This window comes from Talpa occidentalis, unplaced genomic scaffold, assembly GCF_014898055.3.
Source record: "Talpa occidentalis isolate TD23 unplaced genomic scaffold, MPIMG_talOcc4v2.1 talOcc4.5, whole genome shotgun sequence".
NCBI classification, from domain to species: domain Eukaryota; kingdom Metazoa; phylum Chordata; class Mammalia; order Eulipotyphla; family Talpidae; genus Talpa; species Talpa occidentalis.
The window spans coordinates 137,164,688-137,189,162 of NW_023604861.1; the positions used below are offsets into that span (position 1 = coordinate 137,164,688).

A 24,475-nucleotide genomic window follows, 5' to 3' on the forward strand; every position below is an offset into this window, starting at 1 on the left:
TCTGCCTGCTCTGCTCTCCGCTCTGGCTCTGGTGAATTCTCTCACCCTCCCGTGCTTCTGACTGTACCCAGTGCTTGTATAAATAAATCAATAAATCTTAAAAAAAGACACAAGGCAGCCCCTTTAGTCCTACTCCAGGGGCTGCCACATTGAGGAAGCCAGTCACAGATGCTGCGTCAGGGCGATCCACCGTGGCCGCCTCTGCTCCATCAGGAGCCTCCGCATCACTGCAGATGCTGCACTCATTACTTCCAGCCCCAACACAGACATGTCACAGCCTGGCCACGGGGGACAAAGACCAGTGCCATCAATGTCGAGGAAGACATGTCAATCCAGGCAGCGATGCCTGCCATGTGCCGGGCATGGAGGACCCAGCGTCTGGGGCTCCAAAGTCAGGAGCCGCTTCCAAACAGAAGCAGCAGGACAGGAAGGTGTCAGCTGGGGAACGTCCAGCCCCCTGTTCAGAAGCTGCAGATACTTTCTTGGGGTGCATCCAGCCCCCCCACCCTCCAGACCAACCCGGGGCAGCCCAGGCCACACAGCTCATTGAAAAGACGAGCAGCTTCCTAAAGATGTGCCCCAGGCGAGGGCGGCTGACGACGGGTGTGGTGCAGTGCGTTCGTGCCAGGATTCTGGCCATTTCCCCGGAGCTGGGCCTCCACCTTGTTGGGTCTCAAGTCTCAGGGGAAAGAGACACCTCAAGCAAGAGAACCCTCACTTCTGTAATGCTCTCTCCCTTGGCCATCCCATGGAAGAAATCATTTTTTAGAATTTTATTTCTAGAACCATCCCAGATAAAGGTCTCTCTGTGCATGATTCGATAGATAATCTGCACTGAGTCTACCCCACATGATTTCTGCCACCCACTAATCCCACTTCTCAAAATCAACGACTAGAAACACTCGCGGTGACGTGCAGACAGATCAGCTTCTAGGAGTGAAAGCAGAAAGTGTGGCCGGCACCGCAGTGTGGACACGGCCCAGAGCGTCACTGCAGGACGGAGCGTCCCAGAGCTTCAGGCCAGCATGCAAGAGCAGGGTCAGGACAGAGGCCAAGTTTCAAAAAGGCAGGACACACCACTGACTACTTCCTCTCGATTCCACAAGGTGAGATGCAGGAAGCGTTGTGAAGGGCGAACACCTCCTCTGCTGACGGTGGAGTCAGCCGTGACCCCAAGCTGCCAAATGCCAGGCCGAGTGCTTGCCCCATGACTGGCCCCTTTCCCAGGTGGGAAACAAGCCAGGCATGTGAATCCCCAGCCGGGGCGGCCACTGTGAGCATCCAGGCTGCGGCCGTGGCCAGGGCGCACAAGTCACGGCCTCCCCGAGCCTCTGTGTGACATGGGGACAAGAGGCCCAGCCCAGGCCCTGACTTTTTTCTCTTTTTTCCCTGATTTTCTAAATTTTCTAAACTAAGCTCCAATTACCTGCACACTCAGAAAGCAAGGAAAGGAAAAAACAGAACAGAGAAATCAGAAGTGCCAGCTCCAACAGCCAGTTCTCTGTGCCCGTGCTGGTCAAGAATCTCACCCCATGTTTCTCCTCCCAGTGCTCCGGGGTGAGCTGGAACCTGAGCACCTGCCTCACCTCTGAAGGCACCAAGCCCACGCCTGTGGGTGCAGCGAGGACGCCCTTCCTCCTAGCGGCCCCTGAGCCCAGGCTCAAGCCAGCAGCTGGAGAAGGCCCTGGGCGACTCGCCCGCCACGTCCTCCACTTTCCCCACCACACTGTGCTCTTCTGACTTCCAAAGCCCCATTCAGAACTCATCTCCATGAAGCCTCTCCACGGGTGACCCCTCTGACCCTCCTTCCTCAGGAAACGGCCGGTCCCTGCGGATGTCCTCCCAGGACACGCTCGGTCCAGGCAGGGCCGGCCGGGCAGCTGCACACGCGCCCAGGCCAAGGTGTGAGCTGACCGCTGAAACATGAAAACTGGCGTCTGTGCTCACCCCACCTTCTCTGATCTGTCTTAAACTAGAGGCAAGAAAATGGCAGCTGGAAATCTGTGGGAAGAGCGTAACACGCCAGTTACTCCACGGGAAACTACAGCTCGTGTCTCTGGCTGGAGAGAGAGGGGTGAAGAATCGAGACAGAGCCACTGGAAACCCACTGTGTTCACGCTGGTGCTTTGTCGCTTTACGTCACACGCGCACAGCACCGAAAACACGCCACGCTCACTCTTATTTGTTCCTTGTTCCTGACTCTTGTTCCTTGTTCGAGACTCTTCTGGGCACTTGCGGCTAAAACCCAACCACATGACCATTAAGATTCATGGAACGGGCCCCCCGGCGAGCAGGCCTCAGCGAGAGGCGGACTCACGCCAGCCATCTGGTGCAAGGTCAGAGGCGAGATGGAGGACACGGGGCTCCGGGGCAGGTGGCCGGGAGCAGGCAGGGCCGGGGAGACCGTCACCCCAGGAACGAAGGAGCCACCAGGGAGCGTGGTGACGTGACAGGACCTGCACTTACGAGGGCAGGATTTGGAGGGCCAAGGACGAATGAAGCTTCACACCTGCCACCACACAGCTGTGAGGCTCGACACGTGACACCCACGTTCCCGGAGGGAGAGACGACACTGTCTGTGAGGATAAGTCACTTCCTGGAGCTGGTGACAGGAAAGACTTCTCAGAGGTGGCGAAGCGACAGGAGCTTCCCACTCAGCAGGTGAGGTGAAGGCCTGCTGCCTGCCACCCAGACTCTGCTTCCCCGGGGAGCTGCTTGCCAGACCAGACCAGCACTGAAGCCAGCAGACAGAGGCCTCACGCGGGAGCTGGCCGGCTCCCCTGTGGCCAGAACCCCAGGTGGTGCTTGGAGCAGCTGCAAGTGTGGAGGGCCGGACAGCACAACTTGTATGTGCAGCTACCTCGATGCCCTGAGTTGGAAGAGCAATCTGAGGAGCTGCATTACAGGATGTGTGTTTTGCCACCACAAGTGTGCTTTCAGACGCTCCCAGATGCCCTGCACCCCACCTCCGCAGAGAGCACAGACGGGAGGAAAAGAGGCCTCCTACGATAAGTCCCAGGGGCCAGCGCCCCTCAGGGACATGTAGCCCTAGAATGTCCATGGTGCCAAAGCCACCGATCACAATAGCTACCACTCATGGGATACACACACACTCTCTCTCTCTTCCATCTTTTCTATCACTGCAAGGTTTCCAGATGCAGAGTTGGGCCCAGAGAGCTGCTAAGTGGCGCTGTAGGGCGTCACAGCTGGTCAGGGCACCCGAGGCGCCCCACTGTAACTGCAGGCTGTGGCTACATAGGTCCTTCCGTCTTCTGGTTTTCACAGATACCAACAAAAGTCAGGACAACACACTCACTTTGGCCGCACATATACTAGAAGTCACAAAAGGGTTTGGGATTGTCTCTCCAGGAAGAACCAGCTTTGCACAGTGTTCCATACCATCTCTTGGGGTGCAGAGACCACCTGCACCTGTCCACAGACCAAGATGCCAGGTAGGAAAAAACTCCTAGCCTGGACCACCTTGTTTCCTAGCAAGTGCAACCCACAAGTCACCCCTCTGAACCCCTCTATTCTCAGCCAGAGAATAGCAACTGCCAGAGCTTCTACTTGAAGAGACACAGCAAGGTCTTAGCGTCACGTACAGTCCTTCCCCTGCAACTCCCTCCAGTCCAGGGCCACTAGCCCCCGGCAGACCCTCCTCCTCCCCAATGGCCAAGTCTCACTGGGGCTGCTCACCCTGCTAACTTCTCCCTCACTCGGGTCAAAACCTGCTCCCATGAATCTACCCTCGAGAGAGGAACAGCCAAGTCTTGCTTCCCCTTCCCAAGGAAGCCCCAAGTGTGTCTGTGCGCCCCGAGCCCAGCTCTCCCACAGCAGTATGCAGCTCCAAGAGTCTGACGTTCCGCTTGAGAAACTGCTCTTAGGGTTCACGTTCACAGACACGACACGCGTCCCGCGGGCGCCGAGGGCTCACCTGGGCACGGCTGTCACACACTGGCTGCTACTGAGCTGGGGGTCCAGCAGAACCACCTGGTGCTCTCGCTGGATCACTGTGCCCGGCTGGGTGACAGCTGGGATGTCCCCGTGGCATTCCCAGAGACCGCGTGGTCTCTGTCCTGCACACCCTCAGCCCGGCCCAGACGACACCCAGGCAGTGAGGCGCCACGAGCAGAGCAGACCCAGGGAAGCTGGTCTGGTTCTGAGTCTCAGCTCCTCCAGTTCTGGCTCTGGAACCCCCCAGGTACGTTCCTGCTCTGGGTCTCAGAGACGGCATCTGTGACTGGGCTACGGCCGGGACTGACACACAGAGTCTTGCGAGGTGGGGCGTCTGGGAACAGCACTGCCCAGTGCCTCCTGTGACAAAGACGCCCTCAGTGTCAGAGGACCACTGCGGTTCCTTTCTCTGCTCTGAAGCCCATGGGCATCAATACAGAGCCACTTTCTCTTTGCCATGGTCACTTGCCACATGCCTCTGTTCCTGTCATCACAGGGGTGGCCCACACTGGAGTCTGCACCAGGAACCGCACCGGCTGCCGCACAGCCACGGCTCCAGCCCACGGCTCTCCCCTTTGGCTTTGGGGGCTGGGGCCTGGCACTGGGACGGCAACGCCACAGCACTCTGTGTGTCTTCCCACGTGAAGATTTTCCTTTCTCTTGCCATGCACTCCCAGTGCTTCCCAGAACCTCCAACAAAGGGGCCTTCTCCCCAGGTTTGCTGGCAGGTTATTTTCAGGGTAATAGGTGGAAGCCACACCAGATGTCTTACAGGTCACGCCCTAAACTACGGCCTGATCCTTCTGAATGGCGCGATCCTGATCATACAAGGTATTTCATGGAAGCAATTGTTGGCGTTAATTGTAAGCTCTGCAGTAACTTTGCAGCCACGTTCTAACTAGCATGAAAAGTAACAGCAACGCAGAGCGGAGTTCTCATTTTCTTTGCAGGTGGAAGATGCGAAGGGGTTGAGGGAACATGAGTATGTCTTTGTTCATCCTTTTTCTTTCAGAGATGTGTGGATTCCTCCAGGACATTCAGGTGGAGGGGCCAGAAGAGCTCCACTGAGTGTTTTAGATTGAGTAATTTGAGGGAAGTGAAAAATGAAAGTCTTTTGTTGCTTACTTCTCGATAAAGATGAAATTTTCCACCCACGGCTATGTCAGACACAGCTGAAAAATGTTAGCTTTAACTTCCTGGGGAGGGAAACACACCTCTGGCCTGAGGCAGAGCCTGGGAAATTTTCGAGCTGTGCAAGTTTCAGTGCTCGAACTGGGCTTTTTCTTTCTTTTTTTAAGATCACATAATCATCTATGATGAGTGGGAAAAAATGATTGTAGAAAGTTTCTCAACAAGTCATTATAATAACTACTTTTGCAAACCTGTAGACAAAATGTTCTAGAAAATACATGCAACTGGATTATTCACCATCCTTTTGCAAACTGGAAGCAAATAAAATACACTTGCCATTATGTAATGAAACTATTGTTCTGTATATATGTGGGTCACAACAATACCCCTTTGGTCCAGAACAATGTTTTTGAAGTGGGGGTGAGAGGCGAGATCAAAGACAGCATTCTCCAAGCCTGCCAGCTTTAGCATCAACCTGGGAACTTATGTGATTACAAATTCTTCAGGCTCCATCCTGGACATACTGAACCAGAACTGGGGGGGGGCGGGGTATGTGTTGGCGGGGGAGGAAATCTTCATAGTAACAAGCCCTCCAGGGGGTCCTGGGGACACGCTGACATTTCAGACCACTTCTCTAAAGCAAGGGTTGGCACACTTTTCCCTAAAAAGTCAGGGAATAAATAGGAAAGGCTTTGCAGGCCAAGAGAAAATACTGAGGTGATGGCGGAGGTAAGTGGTGAGACAGTGAAGGTCATCTGAGCTCCCAGGCTGTAAAAATAAAGATGGCTGCTCCGAGGCATCTCAAATCCCTCTTCTACTTAATCCGATAAAAACCGTCAACTAACAGAACAGAGAGCCTGCAGACCGACACAGCACATGCCCGAGATGGCAAGTCTCTCTCCCACACCGCAAGGGCAGCCTGAGAGCGTCCAGCAGAACTGTCAAAACAAACATTTGCCGCATGCCCGCTACGTGCCAGCAGCCCCCGTGCCAGCCACTCTCAGGATGCCCCGGAAGCAAATCTGTGGCTGACATGCTCCAAGATTAAACTGAGGTTCAGAAAGACCTAAGGGGCACAGAGCTCCACTCCAGGCCTCCTGGGTTCTATGGCCGCGTGCTCTTACCCTGCTGTACTCTGCCCCAAGAACTGCACTTGCCACCTCTTTGAGGCGCAAAGGTCAACAGACATAAAACTATTAGGGAGCAATAAACATAAAGCAGCATTTACCGTGAACTGTGCCTGCATTGTAGATCTGCTCTCTCCTTTATTTCATTAATCAGAAGTTATTTAGCCTCAGAACTCAGAGGGGAGGTGGTAGGCAAAGACACTCCCCAAGTCGGCACCTCCTAATTCCTGGATCCTGGGGAGAAGTTATGCCACCCAGCCAGAGATGGAGGCTGAGGTTGTTAATGGGGCAAACCTGCATTGGGGAGAGATCCTGGATCAGCTGGGCGGCCCATAGGGTCCTTACATGTGGGAGGGGGGCAGAAGAGTCTGCGTCTGGTGTGGAATGAACGGCACCCCACCTTTACCCATTCACACGTGGAACTCTTAACCCTGTGATGGCCTTTGGAGAGGCGGCCTTTAGGGGGATCAGGTTAACATTAGGCCACATGGGTGGGGCCTGTGCTGAGATTAGCGTCTTTATAAGTGACAGATGGTGGCCTTCTGCGAGCCAGGGAGACGCCTTCCATCACCAGGGCCCAGTCACGCTGGTGGCCTGGCCTTGGGCTTCCGGCTTCTGGGACCGCGAGGAAGCACGTCTGTGGTGCTTTGTCAGGGCAGCCTGTGAAAACTAAGCCAGTGCCCGAGGAACATGGCATGCGAGGCAGACGCTGCCAGCCACGGCTGGCTCTGAAGAGGGGAGATGGCCACAGCCAGGGGATGCAGGTGTCCTCCGGAAGCTGGGAGGACCAGGCAACTCTCCCCAGAGCCTCCCAGAGGAGCTCTGCAAACCTGGCGCTCAGCCCCGCGAGACCATTTTGGACACCTGGCTCCAGAACTGCGAGCGTCACGGATCATGTTGGGGGTCATTTGTGATGGTGGCCACAGAAAACCAGAAAGTGCAGGAGGAGCTGGGGCAGGGCTGGAGGAACAGGTGGGCGGGCTGGAGAGGGGCTGGGCAGGACACACCCCAACACAGAGCTTAGGGCTCTGCACGCCCAGTGAACAGTGATCAGTACAGCACGTCCCCCACGGAGGCCAGGAACGAAGGCATACTCACCCAGCCCGGAGATATTTATTGCCTTCACGGATTTCTTCATTTTGTAAAGAACCATCCGGTCCACATCCAAAGCCTGAAACACAGAGAACACATCAATTAACACATGTGTTGGACCTTCAGTCACAACTACAGAGGGAGAGTGGCCAGATCAGGGCCATGTGGAGGGGCCTGGACTGCCTCACTTCTGCCTGGGAAGAACTTCTGTATCAGTTCTCCCTAGGAACCAGAAAGGCTCTGGATGCGCCTGCTGCCAGGGGTGCCCCACTGTGTCACGCTCCTCCCGTGACAGAGTCAGCAGACGTGAGCAGGAATTAGGGACGGCAGGTAGATGGTGGGCAGGGTGCCCTGTGCCCCCCCCCAAGATGGCTAATTTAAAGCAATGGTGGGCCCTGGCCGGAGGCTGCCGGGGCGGGTGGAAGACAGACCCGTTCAGGTTTGCAGAGACCCAGAGGCATGTTCCTAATCCTCTCCAGTCTGATTTCTCTCCCAGAAACCGGGAGTAATAGCTCCGACTTTGCCAGGTTGAATGATTAAAAACATGAAGACTTCAACAAGTATTCACAGACCAACCACTCACTGCAGCAATGACCGGCACCAAGTGACACTCATGGGGTTTGCTCCATAGCCCATCAGCCCAGACATTTAAGTGCAGTAGCACCGGGAAGGCCAGCTGGGGCCTGCAGGAGGCCCCTGCTCACTGCCTGGGATATGGCAGGTGCCTGACCACAGTCCCAGCACCCACTACGAATTCTGACCATAAAAAACCACGGTGGCATATTGCCTGGAATGGACCAGCCATTCAGAGAAACACTCTCGACTTCAGCCTCCCTGAGTCAGCACCTCCGAGCCCTGCCCCACACAGCAACCAAGTCCCAGCTCTACTGTGGCAGCAACTACTCTGCTGGATGCTGGAAGCAGATGTGACAGTGCTGAGGGTTTTAAATGGAAGGATGGCCATGAGGCACTGGACAGGCTGGTTACGATTCAAAAAGAAGTTGGCATTTAAAAAATGATGACCGATACAGTGAAGAAAAGGGTAAGGACTGATAGCGGGGAGTCAAAATGTCTCATGGAGAATTAACTTCGTTTTCCCCAGAGGTCTCTAATCTACAAGAAAGGAAACAACAGCCCATGAGAATCTGCAGGGAGGGAGATCCAGGCACCCGGCCGGGCCCACCACGAAGGGGACACCTGGGTTCAATGCGAAGCAGCAGACATTCTAGAAAAGTCTGAGTGGCCACGGAAATTGGTGGCTGTGCCCTCCAGGCTCTGTCCATGGGAGCTTGGCATAATCATGCCCAGGGAAAGGGGCCCGGGGTGGTCACACACTTCAGAACGGGAGGCCACAGGGGTGGGGTACTGTGCAACACCGTGAACTGGGCCTCCCGCTGGCCTAGGGGTTGGGTTGGGTCCAGCACTATCACTGCTGTAGCCTGAGCTCCATCCCTGGCCAAGGAGAAACCCACACGGCGCAGCAGACCTCTCCTGTCTCCCCGCTGCTCCCCTCAGCAGTGTATTTCAGTAGATCCACCTGTTCTGCTCCCCACTCTGTCTCTGGTGAATCCTCTCATCCCCACACCTCTGGCCTGCACCCCAGTTCTTCTACACAATAAATAAATAAAATAAAATAACTAAAACAACAACACTGTGAACTCCAGCAAGTTCCTCTGACTTTAGGTGGTAGGACACACGCTTCCCCATCACTGACTGCATGAGGGTCTTGTAGGAATATGCCGCCCCCCACGGAGAGCCCATGTGCTAAGGGGCAGTGCCGTGTCCTGAACCAGGCCTGAGCGGGTGAATGTACTTTCCTGCAGTCGGCGAGGAAGAGACTGGAAATAAAGGTGAGGTCAGCATAGAGATAATTTCTAATTAAAATTGCAAGAGAGAAAAGCAATTACCTCCACTCAAAAACACACCACTATGGTACCTACTGATGGACAGTAAGATTACACTGGGTCAAGAGAAGGCAGAAGGGTGAAGACTGGGCACTAGCAGCAGTCTTCAGGCAAGGATACCATGAACTCAGCACGGAATCTGCAACCAACACAACTTGAGATTCTCAAGAAACCAAGGTATGCAGCAACCAGGTGTTGTTATTCCCCACATCGGGTGCTCACCCACCGCCTCCGGGCTTGGAGGAGGAAACCAGGCTTTGGGCAGCCCCAGGACATGTGCATGAAGAGGCCACAGCTGCACGGGTGGGGACGCTGAGCGTCGGACGCCAGGTCCGGCCAGGCCCGTGAATCTGTGAGCTCTGCTTCATCACAGCAGTGAGCCAGGCTGCAGGCGTGTGTGCCACGTGTCAGAGGAAGCACACACCTGTTTCACCCACTCTAAAAGTGTCTGTCCCAATGCCCAAGCTGGGGTGTTAAGAGCGTGGTTCTTACTTGCTTGAGAAAGCCGCTCTCCTCAGGGGGTTCCCTGCTCATCTAGGTGTGGCTGCCACAGGGAGCAACGGGACAGGATGGGACAGAGACCAAGACGGAGGCCTCAGACGACGCAGCTCCTTTCAGACCTGTGCTGTGCAGTAGGGCGGCCACCAGCCACACACCAACACCAAGCACGGGCTCGTTAAAATCCAACAAGACAAACACTGTGTCTTCGTGTCCTGCCACCTTCTTCCAGCACTGCAGCCACACATGGCCTGCTGAACATGGCCCCCAAGAGCAGAAATGACATTTCTGACCACAACAAACAAAACCACTCTCAGCTTCGTGCCCCCGGCACAACTCTTCCTGGAAAGAGCCACGTGGACGTTCAGGTGGCAGCGCTGCCTCAGCGCACACTTGCCTTTGCTTTTGCGGTAATGCAGAGCATCAGGGACAGTGTCAGATTGTTCCAGAAGCTTCTGGGGAAGCACAGAAATACACCGTGGCCTGCAGCCTCAATTGAAAGCCAGAGTAATAATGGATCTCCCTCCTGGGAATAAAGCTGAGGCCTGGGGAATAGCAGGTGTCATTAAGTATTAAGATCAAATACAAATCCAAGCTCGATCACAGCTGTGGAGAACACGTGTGCCCAGCCTTGGGCCAAACCAGAAGGACACAGCCTGGGTGAGCCAAGAAAACCGAGGCTGCTCGCAGCGTACACACACGGGCGCCACGGCACACGCGCAGGACGCGCAGCACGACACTGTCAGAACAGCCGGAAGCGAAGCCCCCACGCCGGTCAGAGGCAGACTACAGAGACAGGTTGCAGCCCCCTCACAGAATCCAGCGCTAGGCAGCAACGGAGAAGAGCAAACCTTACCACCCAAAATCACATGCGTGTTCACAAAAAAGTTAAGCAAAGCAGCAAACTGCAGAAACATACACTGCAATTGCAAACTGCAATGTCCTCAAAGTCAAAAACTTAGATCCCATCTAATTTACGTTTAGGGGTGTGGTGGGAGCAGGCACAGGGCAGGCTCTCTAGTGATGCGGGCAGACGGGTAAGGGAGCATCCTGGAGCCCTCAGTGGCTTTTTCAGGCTTTAATGCTCTTTCCACACCAACTGTTGCGGGTGAGCCTGCAGGCGGGCAAGGAGGGGAGGCTGGGGGACCTCCTGGCCCCCGGGCAATCTGGATGTGTTTCTCCTTGGGCGCTGGTGTCGTCTCATGGTCTCACCGCTTCTGCAGCCGCTAGTGGTCTCCCGCAGCCGTTCTGCTGCCCTTACAGCCCTGCCCTGCAGGCACAGATTGCACACTTGGACATGCGCACACACGCATGCTCAGGTGTCCATAGTCAGGCACGCTGCCCTGGCCCACGCTCCCAAGCGCCTCCTGCATTCAGGGCTGCAGGTGAGAGCCACAGAGGCCCACAGCGCAAGAGCCTGAGTGTCTTCATTTCTCTGCAGGTGGATAAGGGCTCATCAATCTACAGACGGAGCGAGGAGGCGAGGACAGCGTGGTGGGGGCGGTGGCTGCCTGGGCACAAGGGACTCACGGGCTGCTGACCAGGGCCAGGAGGACAGGTGATAGCTGAGTGCGCAGCTGCTTCATGATCATCTAAATTACAGTATATTCTCACAGTACAGATGATCTGCTTATATTAATAAAAGTGTAAAGCAGTTTTTTAATAGAAAAGAATTTAAGAACCGGGGGGAAGAGCCAGCCCAGCATCCTGGTCATGGACAGTGAGTGAGAGGAACTAGGGGAGCCCCTGTCCCATAGCCCCAAATTACTGAGAGCCGGAGAGGCAAGGCCATGTGGAGACCGGTGGACACGCACCCCAGCCCCACCAGCTCCCACCTGGCCTGTTCCTGCAGCATCTGCCACGTTCCCTGCTGTGGGAGTCAACGTTTAGGCACAATCTCACCAAACCACTTCATCAGATCTTCAAGAGAACGCTTTTCTGAGCCCGGATGGTGGCCACCTCTCGAGGGGAAGCTGTGCCTCTGCCATTACCAGGGCTGGGGCCCAAGGGCATCTGAGAGGAGGCCAGTCCCTCACCCCAACCACCTGCTGGCCTTCACCACGTCCTCAGTCACAAGGGCTAACAACAGGTGCATCCACGCCCTGCCGCACAGCCATCGGGGGAAGGGCTCCTGCACCCCAGCCCTGTGCATGGGGCCAGCCGTGGCCAATGACTCACGTGTAGGTGACACTGAGAATAAAAAACAATCAAAGCAACTTCACCGAAGATCAAAATGCAACAGCGCTTTTCCAGAACTCCTTGGGAAGAAAACATAGGTTGCTCATAAATGCCATTGAGCAGGCCTCTGCAAAGGAGGGTGACCCATTCCAAAAGAAAGGGCGAGCCGGACCCCACGGGAAGCAGCAGCTGTGTCCTCGGGAAGCCGCGGGGCCCTAGGGCATCTCTGCTTCCCAGCTGTCCCTGACCTGAGTTCCTGGCTCCGGAGTTTCTCTTTTTAACAAGGAAAATGAAAAGGGAACTTCTTTCACTTACTTTTATGTCCAGTTGAGGACAGTGGATTTGTTTCACATGGCACACAAACACTTGCCAGAGAAATAACAAGTACTCGAATTGCTGATGCCCACGTGTAAATGTATACCCAGGAAAATTCCTCTGTAAGACACACGAAACGCACAGCGGTTGCCAAGGAGACGGGAACGCCCGTGAAGGGAGACCCCTTTTTGGTAGTTTGAGATATTTACTCCAGGAGTGGATTTATGGGTGAATTTGTGGCTAAAAAGAGAACAGCTCTGTGGCGTGAAAGGGGACAGTGGGCCACGCAGGGCCAGGGGAACCCGGCCGGAGGCGCTACAGTCACGCAGACGGCCTGGGCAGAGGACAGAAACGGCAAGAGAGGACAAGGCCCCGGGCGTGGGCAACGCGGGAACCAGGCCTGACGGTGCCGGGAGCACTGCCTGCCGTCTCCAGGAGAGCAAGCCTGGGTGGCCGGAGCCATGGGCCTGGCCCCTCCTTTCTACGCGAGCTTTTTCTGCACAGATGGGCGCAGCAGGCCTTTGGGATGAGACGGGAAAAGCAGCACCACGCATGCCAGCACCGCTGCCCGGGGGTCGGCAGCACCAGGCGATGCACCCAGAGGCACAAAGGCCACGCTGACCAGGACAGCGCCCGGGGGCGGGGGGCGGGTGTGAAGTTGAAGAACCAGGCGCCTCACACTCGGGAGCCCGTGGCTGGAGACGCAGCTCCACTAGGTCACTGTGCTAGCGAAATGGAAGCAGCTGGAAGCGATCGCCAGCTTTATAAAGTCTCCACGTCCTGGTTTTCAATTAGGAGGAAAAGGCTTCTGGGAGCTGAAAAGGGAAAGCTGAATTCTGTCAAGACGGCTACGACACAGCAGCAGAGACGGGCACCCCCAGCCTCACGCCCTGGGCCCCCACCCACCTTACCTCAGCTCTGCCCCCCAGGACAGCAGAAGAGCTCGGTCACGGCAGGAAATGGGCCATCTCGGGGAACAGTCACAGACAGACAGACAGACAGACAGCGGGGGGAGCAGAGGGAGCGGTGGGAAGGTGACCGGCAGCTGAGGGGGCAGCCGGGATCCCCCCTCTCCGTCCCGGGAGACCGTGGGGTCACGAGCCAGGCCGGCTTCCCCGGGAAGCAGGGATGGAGGGTCCCGAGCTCTGCTCCAGCAACGTAAACGGGGAGAGGCGGCTGAGAGGCCCATGTCCCTGAGCTCCACGGGCAGCGAGGGGCTGGGTGGTTCCGGAGGCTCGGGACTCAGCTTGGAGACACCAGCTTGCTCACTATTCTGGGGTCCTCCTCTTGCCCCCCACCCTGCTAGCACTCTGGGCTCTCGAGTTCCAAGTCGGCCCTCAATGGGCCTCCCTGGAGTCCTCTGGCTGCCCGCCGTGCGCCTTGCACAGGCCGACCACACGCAGCGCAGGCGGCAAGGTGGGGGCAGCGTCCCGCAAGCGTGCCCTGACCAGCTCCACCTGCCACTACCGAACGACACGGGGAAGAAGCACCTAGAAGAACTGACCTCGGCTCTGCCCCTCAGTGCCCAAGCTCAGTAGCACTAGTCCTTGAATCCGACATGCTGGGTCCTAAACCAGACCCCACTTAGGGGTGACGGGTCTCGGCAAACCCCTTTGCCCCAGCGTCCATTCTGTAAATAGGACTCACGACACCGCCCCGCGGGCTGAGCTCTCGGGGGACACAGGGCCCTCACAGCCAACAGCCCTCCAAGGGGTGAACGCCACCCCTGCCAAGCGGGGCCGCAGCTGAGATGCCCCAATATGCCTCGGTCTTACGAGAAACAGTCTCAGGTCTGATGTTTATGAGAAAATAATGCCTTGTGGCTTGCGCCAGCTAATACGGTTTCCCGTTAACATTTCAATTAAAACTTCGTTTCCGACACCCCCCCCCCCACCCAGGGGTGAGGCGGACAGAGGCAGGGCCACTTGGCAGGTGGCTTGGCAGGGTCTCTGGGTCAGTATCAAACACATATGGTGTAGACTACGTACAGAATCTAAATCTGTTACAATGCTAAAAATTATTGTACCAACTATAATATTGGGGAGGGGAGTCACTGGGGAGGGGAGTCACTCACCCCTCCTGGCCTTCAGTGTCAGGGTACCCAGAACAGAGTGTGGGGCCCCACTCTAAGGTGCAAAGGGAGCAGGAGGCCAGCTGGGGTCTGCTGCCCCCATCCCCACCCTGCAGACTCCTTGGCTGCCTCCAGGCGGGTTTGGCTGGCCTGTCCTCTCCCCCCACGAACAGCCAGACTGTATACAGTGTGGGGGGAAGCAAATGACCCCCAAAGCTCTGAGAGCGTCCCAGGGAACAAAAGGACCACCCGCTTCTTAGGTGAGGTGGTCGGCTTTGGAGACAGGCTTCTAATTCCGAGGACAGCAGCTGAGGTGGCCCGAGTGTCACACGAAACCACATTCCACGGAGCACCTGAACATCCATCACCTGACCCAGTATTTACAGCAGCTCCCGAAACCGCCCTCGGGCTCCCCATCCAGAGAGCACTGACCCAAAGAGTCCAGGTGATTGGCCCCAGGGCGTTTGACTGGAGCTAATGAAAGGCTAGGAGAGCTCCAGCCAGTCGAAGCTTCCGGAACTGCGCTCCCAGCCCATCCTCCGACAACCCCCAGAGCCAGGAGAGCACAAGGCGCTGCCACCTTCTCCAGGCTTTGGGGAAACACCCCTCCCAGCCCCCGCGCTCATACTTCCTCCAAGTCCTCCCCACTAGGCTCAGCCAGAGCTAAAGCCACCAGGGGCTGCCCTGCCCCTCAGCTGCCCTGCCCACGCCCACTCACCCAGAAAGCTGCTCAGCAGGCTCCTGGCCTGGGCCGCCCTGGCCGCGCCTCCGCCCTGAGCACTGCCTACCCAGGTCACCAGCCCAAACCACCTTGTGTGACCCATTCTGCAGCCTCAGATGCTCCAGGAGGGGCGGGGGGGGGGCGGGGTGAGGGCAGCTGGGGGTTGGGGTGGCGCCACCATTCACCCGTGCCCGGGCAGGGGTTGGCTACAGGGAGATGAGGGTCTGCAGTCAGGTCTGGCTCTCGGGCTCTCACTTCCTGCCCCAGCCCAGGCCGGGCCGGCCCTAGCAAGGAGCGGGAAGCCGGAGGCGGGAGCTCCAAGAAGCGGCAGGGGGAGGAAGGAAGGAGGGCACCCCAGGCCTGGAGCTGGCCGCGCACATAGCTGGCAGGGGAGCGGGGTGTGGGGTTCTGCAATGGGGGCTGACGCTGAGGTCCACTCAGGCCCATCTGCCTCACCGCCCGGTGCGGTGCCTCCCACCCCCAGACCTGTCATCTCACGGAACTAAATGTTCGTTTTCCCCCAGTCCGAGTGGCGTGGTTATGGGGTGGGGGGCCTGGGGAGGGCAGAACCGGGCTTTAACGCCCTCGTTGCCACACATACAAACTGCTCGGCGCCCCAGGCCCACAGTCCACCTCCCTGGGTGCTCGGCCAGGCCGTCCCGAGGGCTGCACTGGAAGGAGCCCACTGGGCAGCTGTGCCGTGTTGGGCCTGTGCGAGGGCCTCCCTGCCCGGCGCCCCCAGAAGGCACAGCAGCAGGCCCACCTGAGCCGTGAGCGCCCCGCGGCAGAGCGGGGAGGGGAACCTGCTGCAGAGGGCCTGCTCTGGCTCCCCCAGCCTCACCCTGTCCTGCAGTCCGCAGTGGCCGGCTCTCCACGCGGGCCTCCAGAGTGCTCCTTGGAGGACACTCACCGCACACACAAGCCTGGCTCCCGCTGCCCAGGACAGGAGGCCACACAGGGTGCCCTCTGGCAGGGGTCGTGGGAGCAGGGGGCCTGGGAGCCAAGGGGGAGCCGGCTCGATGCCACCCACCACCTTCACCTCGTCCCTCTGAAGGACGCTGGCCGCGCTGAGCAGCCCCTGACTGGCGAGGTGCGGCCAGGTGAGCAGGCACCCAGGGAAGGGCAGAGGATGGAGGCGAGGAGGGCCCAGGCAGCAGACAGAAGGGCTCCTGGCAGGGGCGGCTCAGAAGCTCCTTCGCCTCCAAGGGTCATTAAAGGTTGTTTATCTTCAGCATCTGGGCCCTGAGCATGTCTCCCCAGGGAAGGTTTCAGACCATTAGTTTTTTTTCTTGGTCTGTTTTCCATTCAAAGAAAAAATATTCAAAACCTCAGCCCATAAAACAGGAGGGAGAGCAAGAGGAAGGGCCCCTGGGCGGCCCCAGTGAGGGGCCGGGTGATCCTTCCCCCACACGCACTGGGGTGCAGCCCCCCAGGGTTGCTAAACACACAGGTGCCTGCAGCGCCCGCTGCCCGCTGTCCGCGGCAGTCCAGGGAAGTCCAGAACGCGCAGTCCTGAGAACAGACGCCGCCCTCAGTCGCTGCTTTAGCGCCAGCACAGAAGGGAGCGGAGGGAGACAGATATCGAGGTAAGACGTAACCACAAAGGCAGCCCAGGATTTTCAGACCAGAGCGCTACCTGCTTTGAGGCCAACGTGCAAAGCATTTCCGACCCCTCGGGAAAGCAAACCCACAAGCTGTTTGCTGTCCCGAGAAGCCGGAGGGAGCGGCAGTGGCCCGCAGAAAAGGCCGTGCGGCCCGGGCCTGGGACGTTTACCTGCGGCGTCGAGGGGAAGGGCTGGGCGAATCAGGGCTGTGTGGAGCCAGGAAGGCCGTGGCCAGGGCAAGGGCTGGGCACCAGCTGGGCTCTGCCCCCTACTCCCGGCAGGGCCCGGGACAAGTCACTTCCCTCCTTGTTCCAGATACAAAATTCTAGGAAGTGCCGTCTTTAAGACAGTCTGACCTCAGCTCTCTCTCCAAGATGCGACTGCAATCACTGCAAAGGTCTGTGATATAACATTAATTTTCCAGATGAAACAGCCTTGCCTGACAGGCTCTATAAAAGAATCAACCAGTGACTTGCTATTAATATCGTGAGCCAGTCCTAGTCCAAAGGTCGAAAATTTTCGGTCATGACAGAAAGTCACTTTAACTAAAGCTTCTACATTTCCTGGGCTTGGATTTCTCAAAACTCTCGGCGTGTGCGGGCACCGATGAGGCACGGGTCCCGGGCAGACGTGACGCTGCGTCGTGGGGGAGGCACTAGTAAGGTCTCCGCCTGCTCGGCGCCGTCAAGACACAGGGCCTACAGCCACGACGAGGCCGGCCCACGCCCAGCTCCGCAGCGGTGCCCACGGTCAACGCATCTCAACAACATGCCACTGAGGCTGCCAAGTGATAAACCAAGACGCCACCTGTGGAATTTCCTTTTCAGCCCGAAAAATACTTTTTCACATTCTCTTCATTTGTGGTTCTTTCTGACATCACGTGCTGTTTCTTTAGTCTGTTCGAGGCAAACCACTCTTATTAGCCAAGAAACGCCAAACCAAGAAAATAAAGCCGCTCTCCTCCCGGGGCCGCTCCTCAAGGCTCACTAGGTGGCCACTTGTGCATTGGGCTGTTCGGGACTTTGCTGACACCAGTGTCTGGGAAACGGTCTCTGCTTTCAAAGACAAGACTCCTCAGAAACAAGGGGCAGCAAACAGACTCCTGGGCCACCTGCTCCTCAGGGCAGGGCTCCGGCCTCCCCGGCAGAGCGGGGCACCTGGAATACTCCATGTGCCTGGAATGAGACCACGCTCAGCTGCTCTTTAAAGAGGAGTACACAGCCACATCCTGAAGAAAGCAGCAGGTTGAGGGAAAGGCAGGGACCCCAGGCAGGGGGTGGACCCGCCAGCCACACAGGGCAGGCTCTGGCCGGGGAGGGCTGGCCGGGGAGGGCAGGATGTGCTCGGCCAGGACGGGACACGGCTCAGAGACAGTTCAGGTGCACTTCATCCACCAGGTTGTGTTTCTAAAAACAACTGAATTCCTCTGCGCGAAAGGACGGGAAGGTCTCTCACAGCGTGCAGGCCGCTCGGAGGCATAAGTAACATCACGTCTGTAACCCAAGTCCATGTGAACAAGGCTGTTTTTACTCCTGGGAAACAGGCGGGGGAGGCCGGGGCCCACACACTGCAGCACACGAGACAGAGACGCTGCGATGTGCACATACGGAGAGTCAGATGGCCCGGACGGCCTTCACAACACAGCCGGGATCCTCTTTATTCAAACGAATGCAGACGGGGTAGCACCAGCTCTCCCTCAGGTCAGCAGCCCGCGCCGCCTGGCAGTCCTCACGTCTACCCCAGACACTGGAGACGCGGAGGGCGCCCGTCACAGCACAACATGGAGAGGTTTGTGCCTGTGGCTGACCGAGGCCTTGTCCTTGCACACACACACGGGCTGAGCTAACCCCCCACCGTGCGCGTCGTGGCCCCACACCCCCGATGGAGCCCCCACACCTCTCTGGTGTGAACTGAAGAGAGGCCCGGTTGGTCTTACTCGGGGTCCAGGAGCGTGGTCTCCCCACAGCTACGCACCGGCACACCAATAAATAATCCTAAAATGAATTCATTTTGGTGCCAGGCCCCTTTGCTTCTGGGGGGATCCCAGAACAGCTCCATGCTCATGAAATCCCCCAAAGGCAAACAGCAGGGACAGGTAGTGACACCAGGGCCAGCCGGGACTGACCGCGAGGACACCAGGCGGGGGCTCCCGTGTCGGGACCCCAGTACAGTGACAGGACTGGAATCTGACACGGCTCGCTGAGCCGCATGCTGGAAAGCGCGGCCGTCACTGCGTGCAACACACCTCAGCGCGGCCAATTTTCAAAACTGAAATGGAACCAAAAAATCCGACTTGGGTTCCTTTCTTAGCTTCCCAACCTGCTGGTTTCCTTCAAATGACTGTTCTCTTCCCGTAAATAACCTTCGGGAAGCCTTTGTGGCTTCTGATGATCACCCCACCGTGGCCGGGTGTCGTGACGCCGGGGGGTTAGCTCCGGGGAGACGCGGGCTGGGGGAGGCGGAGGGAAACCACATACAGTCAGGCAAGACTGGGGCTCAGCGCAGGCACCCCCCGCAGTGTTCCCCAGTGCTGCCAGACCAGACGCCTCCAAAGCAGATTCATCAAACAAGTAAGTTTCTCTAGAGCCACCGGCCCCACAGCTCCTTCAACACTGAGCTCGCCCTACATCGCGGCCCGGGCCCGCGGGGCCTGTGTGGTGAGCTGCCCACCATCCTGATACTGGGGAGACGTGCTCCACGCTGCCCCTCTATCACCCCCTGGCTTGTGCCGAGGACCCAGTCTGCTCCTTACAAAACATTGATGAAAGAAACTCAGCCCCCCACGCGGAAAGATCTTTGGAAAAAAAAAATTTTTTTTAAGGAAAGACAGATGCCGGCCCACACTGCCCGCTTCTGGAGCCTCCTCTCGACCCGCTCCAGCCCGTCCCAGGGCCTGCTGGGCCCCTCTGCCCACAGACGGCCCCCAGCCTCCGGGCGGCCCTCCCCGCGTCCCGCACGCCCCCGCCTCCCACCACGCCATTTCTCCATCACAACCCGCAGTCCCTGGGAGAGGCCAGCCCGGCGCCCAGCAGGACGCTTGTCCATGGGTCCCTCCACCTGCTCCCAAGCCTCATCTCCTCCCTCTGCCCACAGGCAGGAGCCAGGAGCGGGAGGCCAGGGGGCCGCACTTCCAGAGAAGCAGGCCAAGCACCCCGCTGCCTGGGCTCCACCTCCCCAGCCCGCAGCCCCCAGGGATGCCCCCCACAAGCAGCACTGTGCCTGAGGGGGCAGCAGGCGGGGGCCTCAGCCCACCTCGCCAGCTGCCCCCCCTCCTCTCACAGGCCCTCAGCATGACTGACCCCAACAAAGCCCTGGTCATCTGGCAGGACTCGGCCCCAGGAGGAGCCCCCGGGAGCCGGCAGTGCCACCCCTGGGGAGACACAGGGCGGACAGGCTAGTGGGCAGGGCCAGCCCGGGGTGGGAGGCACACAGACCCCGGCACTTGAGCACGCCCCATGCGGCAGGGTCTGCGGGTAAATGAGTGGGCAGGCGTTCCCTGCCCTCCCATCAGCATCCGTGACCGGCACCCGTGGTCGTGCCCGCGCTCCTGTAACAACGGACACCTGGGTCCAGAGTGCATGGGGCGTGCGCACGTCATTGGGGACACCTGTGCCAAGGGCCAGGGGATCTGAGGCGGCGTCACTCTGAGGCGGGACTACAGAAGGAGGAGCCAGGGAAGTGCTGAGAGAGGAGGCTGGTCTGTCCTGATTCAGCATTAAAGGCCTGGAAAAATCTACCCACGAACCCACCCGGCCTGGGGTGGTTGCCAAGCAGGGTCCCCAGGGCAGAACTGGGAGACTGAGGCCTCACAGCAGGACGAGGCGCTAGACCCACCTGCTGTCACCAGGGGAGAGGCCCGCTTACAGCCTGTGTGCCTGGGCCGAGGGACAACCTCTCAGCCCTGCCTGGGCCACCCTGCCCAGCCCTGCCCAGAACCTGCAGCCTGCCTCAGGAATGCGAGATGCTCCCTTCTTCTGGACCCAACATTCTAGGGGGTCTAAGACTGTACATGGGAGGGGGTTGGGACAAAAGCTGAAGATGGCAGGACTGAACACGCTGTGCCCGCTGGATTCAGGAAAGAGACGTCTCAGCGAGGGCAGACACAGGGGCCAAATTCAGAGGGGGTTTTTTTGTGTTTTTTTTTTTTTTTTTAAGATCTTGCTTGTAAATCCCAGAAACCAAATTTTCTATCTTCCCGTTTTCTTAGAGGGTGCTGAGCCCGATCCTGCAGGTACTCGGGACCACGGGGAGCGCCGAGCGCCGCCCGCCTGCAGCACCCCAGCCGAGGGTTTTGGGGGCCAGGGCCGCCTTGCTGGAAGGGCCCTCTGCTGTGCTGTGTCCCTCCCGCGTCCTCTGGCCCCGACTCCAGGCAGCTGAGCTCAGAGGCCTTTGCTGTTTATTTCCGGTTCCTGGAGAAGTTCCAGATGGCAGGGGTTGCTGAAAGCCTGACCTCCAGATAAGTGGAGCGTAATTACGCTAAGAGCTGGGGGGACCCAGCGTAGGGAGGTTATCAGAGTGGGGGTGGGGGGGAGGAGCCAGCCCCAAGAGTTTCCTGGTCACTGAGCTCAGCAGCACCAGATTTTAAGTTTTTTTCAGACGAACTAACACTGGTTTGAGGCTGACGTCAGCTGCAGGGGCTCGGGGCGACTCCAGCATCTGCACACAGCACAGCGTGACCACACCGCGCCCGGCTCCCAGCCAGCCCCGCGCAGCTGACCCCTCCCCCCAGCCCTCCTTTTACAGCCACGGCACGTAAGGAAGAGGCTCCCGGGACCGCACAGAGATGACAGCGACGGCCCCGCCCGCGCCACCTACTGTGCCCGCTGCGGTCTCGGAGCTTTCTGAAAACAGCTTAAACTAATGAATGATTTCACAACAAGGAGGTGAGGCCCAGTCTGAGCGCTCAACACCAACACACGGCTCGTAAACAGCGGAGGTGGGAGCAGAACCCTGCAACACGCCAACGCCACTCATGCTCCTTCACCACAGCTCACCGCTTTAAAAACCCTCCCGACAGAAGCAGCTGCCGCTCCACAGAGCACCAGGCTCAGGCGAAACCACCCCAGGAAGCAGCACGTGGGGCGTAAGGTCCGCAAGGCCAAGGTCATATCAGACAAACCGCTGACCTGATCGCTGGACCACCTGAGACGTCCAGGCGCCAGGCCTGGGCCCATCCAAGCTGCCTCTGGCAAAGGGTATGTCTCCTTCATTGAGGGGCAGCGAGTCCATCCTCATCAGCACTTCCAGCTGCAGCCCCCCCACCCGGCTCCCTGCGGCTCGTGCTGTCAAAACACATGGACGGACTGCTGCGGCCAGCTGGGCCCACGCGTCTCCACACCACACACAGGGCACGGGAAGCCTTTAACTTCCCAGGGAGTCTTCCTCATGTCGAGAAGCCGTCACCGGCTCGCTGAATTGGATGTGCAGGTTAGGGAGAGCACCAAGGACAGAAAAGCAGGAAAGCTTTCTTATACTGGCAATGACAAAATTGGAGACACCTGACAGCTTTTTAAAGGCTCGGGACGCAGGAGGAAGCCGCACTTATACAATTCCATACGGTTCCCCTGCGGAGCACACTACTTGGGTGACTGAGAAGCTACGTGCACAGGAAAAGTGGGTGAAGTCTACCTGTGTTTAACGGTTTGGGAGCATAGGTTTGGGGTGTCGTCACAGAAAACCCTATCCAACTTTTTTTTTTAAAAGATTTATTTATTTATTCAAGCACTGGGTACAGTCAGAAGTGCGGGAGGGTGAGAGAATTCACCAGAGCCAGAGCGGAGAACAGACCAGGCAGACTGACCAAGTACACTGCTGAGGGGAGCAGCGGGTGGCAGGAAAGGTCTGCGCGCCATGGGGGACCCTCGCTGGTGGCCGGGGATCGAACTGGCGCTGCAGAGGCTGCGTGCAGCTTCGCAGCCCAGCGTTCAACCGCTGCGCCACCAGGGGAGGCCCACCCCATCCAATTTTTAACTCACATTGTAATATAGAGTTGCCACAGTCACAGTTGATCAGCCTCAGAGCCAAGGCCCACAAACCAGGGCTCCTGCCCTACCGTCCTTTCACTGAACTTCAACAGCCCCCTCCACATAGGATAGTTCAAGAAGTTTCGATTATTGTGTAATCAGAGGTGGGGACCACCTTTCTTTAACGTAGGCCCTGACCACCAGCCTGACAGCAAAATCTGTACTGAGGACCCAACTGGTCCAAAGCTATGCTCGGGCCCGGAGCTGGTAGAGAATTAAACACATCTCTGCCCGAAGTCGGAGCACACTGAGGGGCACTGACACGGGCGAGTGCGGGCATGCAGCGCAGGCAGTGACAGCATTAGGACACGCCAGAGAGGGAGACACAAAAACACTAATGCAAAGGCCATCTGCACCCCCGTGTCCACTGCAGTGCGACTGAGTCAAGTTACAGAAACAACCCAAGTGCCCAAGGACAGACAAGTGGATCAAGATGACATCTACATACGAGGGAATACTATGCAGCTATAAAAAAGATGACCTCTTCCCATTTGTGACAACATGGGTGGGATTGGAGGGGGTTATGCTAAGTGAAATAAGTCAGATGATTTTACTCATAACTGGGATATAAAGAAACAAACAGCAACAGAAAAAGCTAAATCAAACCAAAACAATCCTTTAAATTTGACTGTAGAATGGAAGCTACCATGGGGGGGGCAGGGATAGGAGCCCAGTGGACAGAGGTGGAAGATTATGGGGCGTGAGTGGTGGGCATGGTGTGGTAACATCTGGTGCTCCTCAGAGAGGGGAGTCAGGGGGAGATGAGGCCTGGGCACAGCCCGTGCAAAGAAGACTTAGAAGCCAGTATGCGCTACAGAAGGTAGCTGTCGTCATTTCGAGAAGTGACTAAAAATAAATTTGTGACTAATCATTTAGGGTTTGTTTTCACAGAACGCTCCGCACCTGGCAGTGGGAAGGGTCAGGCAGACACAGAATTGACTGGCCCAGCAGGCCCTCCTGGTACAGGCAGCCCCCAGCCCACCCAAGGGGCTTCCAGAACCTTCCAACAGCAGCAGCACCTTTACAGCAGAGTCAGCTAAGGTCTAGAAAGATCCTCCCAGCAGAGGTATCACCAAACTGTCTCAGACCAGAAGCTCCTGTCTGGGAGGAGCTGGCCTAGTTCCTGGCACCTCCGGGACCTGGACGCGTGACAGTGATGGTTTTATCACCACCTTCACCGGGCTCCAGGTTAGTGAACTGCCAGAGGCATGAACACGCATCATTACACTGGGCCCTCCGCGTGCCCGAGGTCACGCTCCCCATCGGGGCAAAAGACCACACCCAAGCCAGGCCTGTGTGATGGCTGCTTCTGCTTTCCACGTCAGCATCCACCCCACGCTGTCTACACACGAACGGCCTCAGCACCAGAGGTGGCCGTGTGAAGGAAGCCGCTTACTCTACAGCGAGGCTCACTGGCTGGGCCTCTGCAGGCTTCTCTCCAGGCCTCCCAAAGCGCCTCTGGGGATGTCTGCCGGCACATCAGTAAATGCACATGTGCTCCCACACACTAGCGGGCACTGGTAAAAGCCTCGTCCGGGTACAACTCGGGAGCCCTCGCTAGGGGTTCTGTCCTCCAGCCGAGCAAACAGCAGAGCCACCGAGGCAGAACGCGTGACGTGAGAGGCACCTCAACCTGGAGCGACAGGGTGGCCCCCGAGTGAGGGCGGCTCCGTGCTGTCCTCACCGAGATCCACTCCACCGCGCCGTGAACCCTGGGACTCCGCGGGAGGCGTCCACAGAGCCCTCTGGGCCTGGCAGGCTGACCTTCACTGATGCTCCAAAACCAAGCCCTTGAACTGAATCCTCCTGTCTCGGCCGTGACTGCGCTCTGCATGCGACGGCCCGAGGACGGTCCAA

General features: G+C 57.8%; 1 protein-coding gene across 5 annotated transcripts in view; it reads right to left on the reverse strand.

The window, feature by feature from the left end:
• ASAP2 (ArfGAP with SH3 domain, ankyrin repeat and PH domain 2) overlaps positions 1 to 24,475 on the reverse strand; it is a 122,079-nt gene that overhangs the window by 69,033 nt on the left and 28,571 nt on the right. For all 5 annotated transcript variants that reach the window (XM_037528544.2, XM_037528543.2, XM_037528546.2 and 2 more), the window contains exon 2: positions 7,311 to 7,383. In XM_037528544.2, coding sequence (XP_037384441.1) covers positions 7,311 to 7,383 — 73 coding nt within the window. The remainder of the gene's footprint in view (positions 1 to 7,310; positions 7,384 to 24,475) is intronic.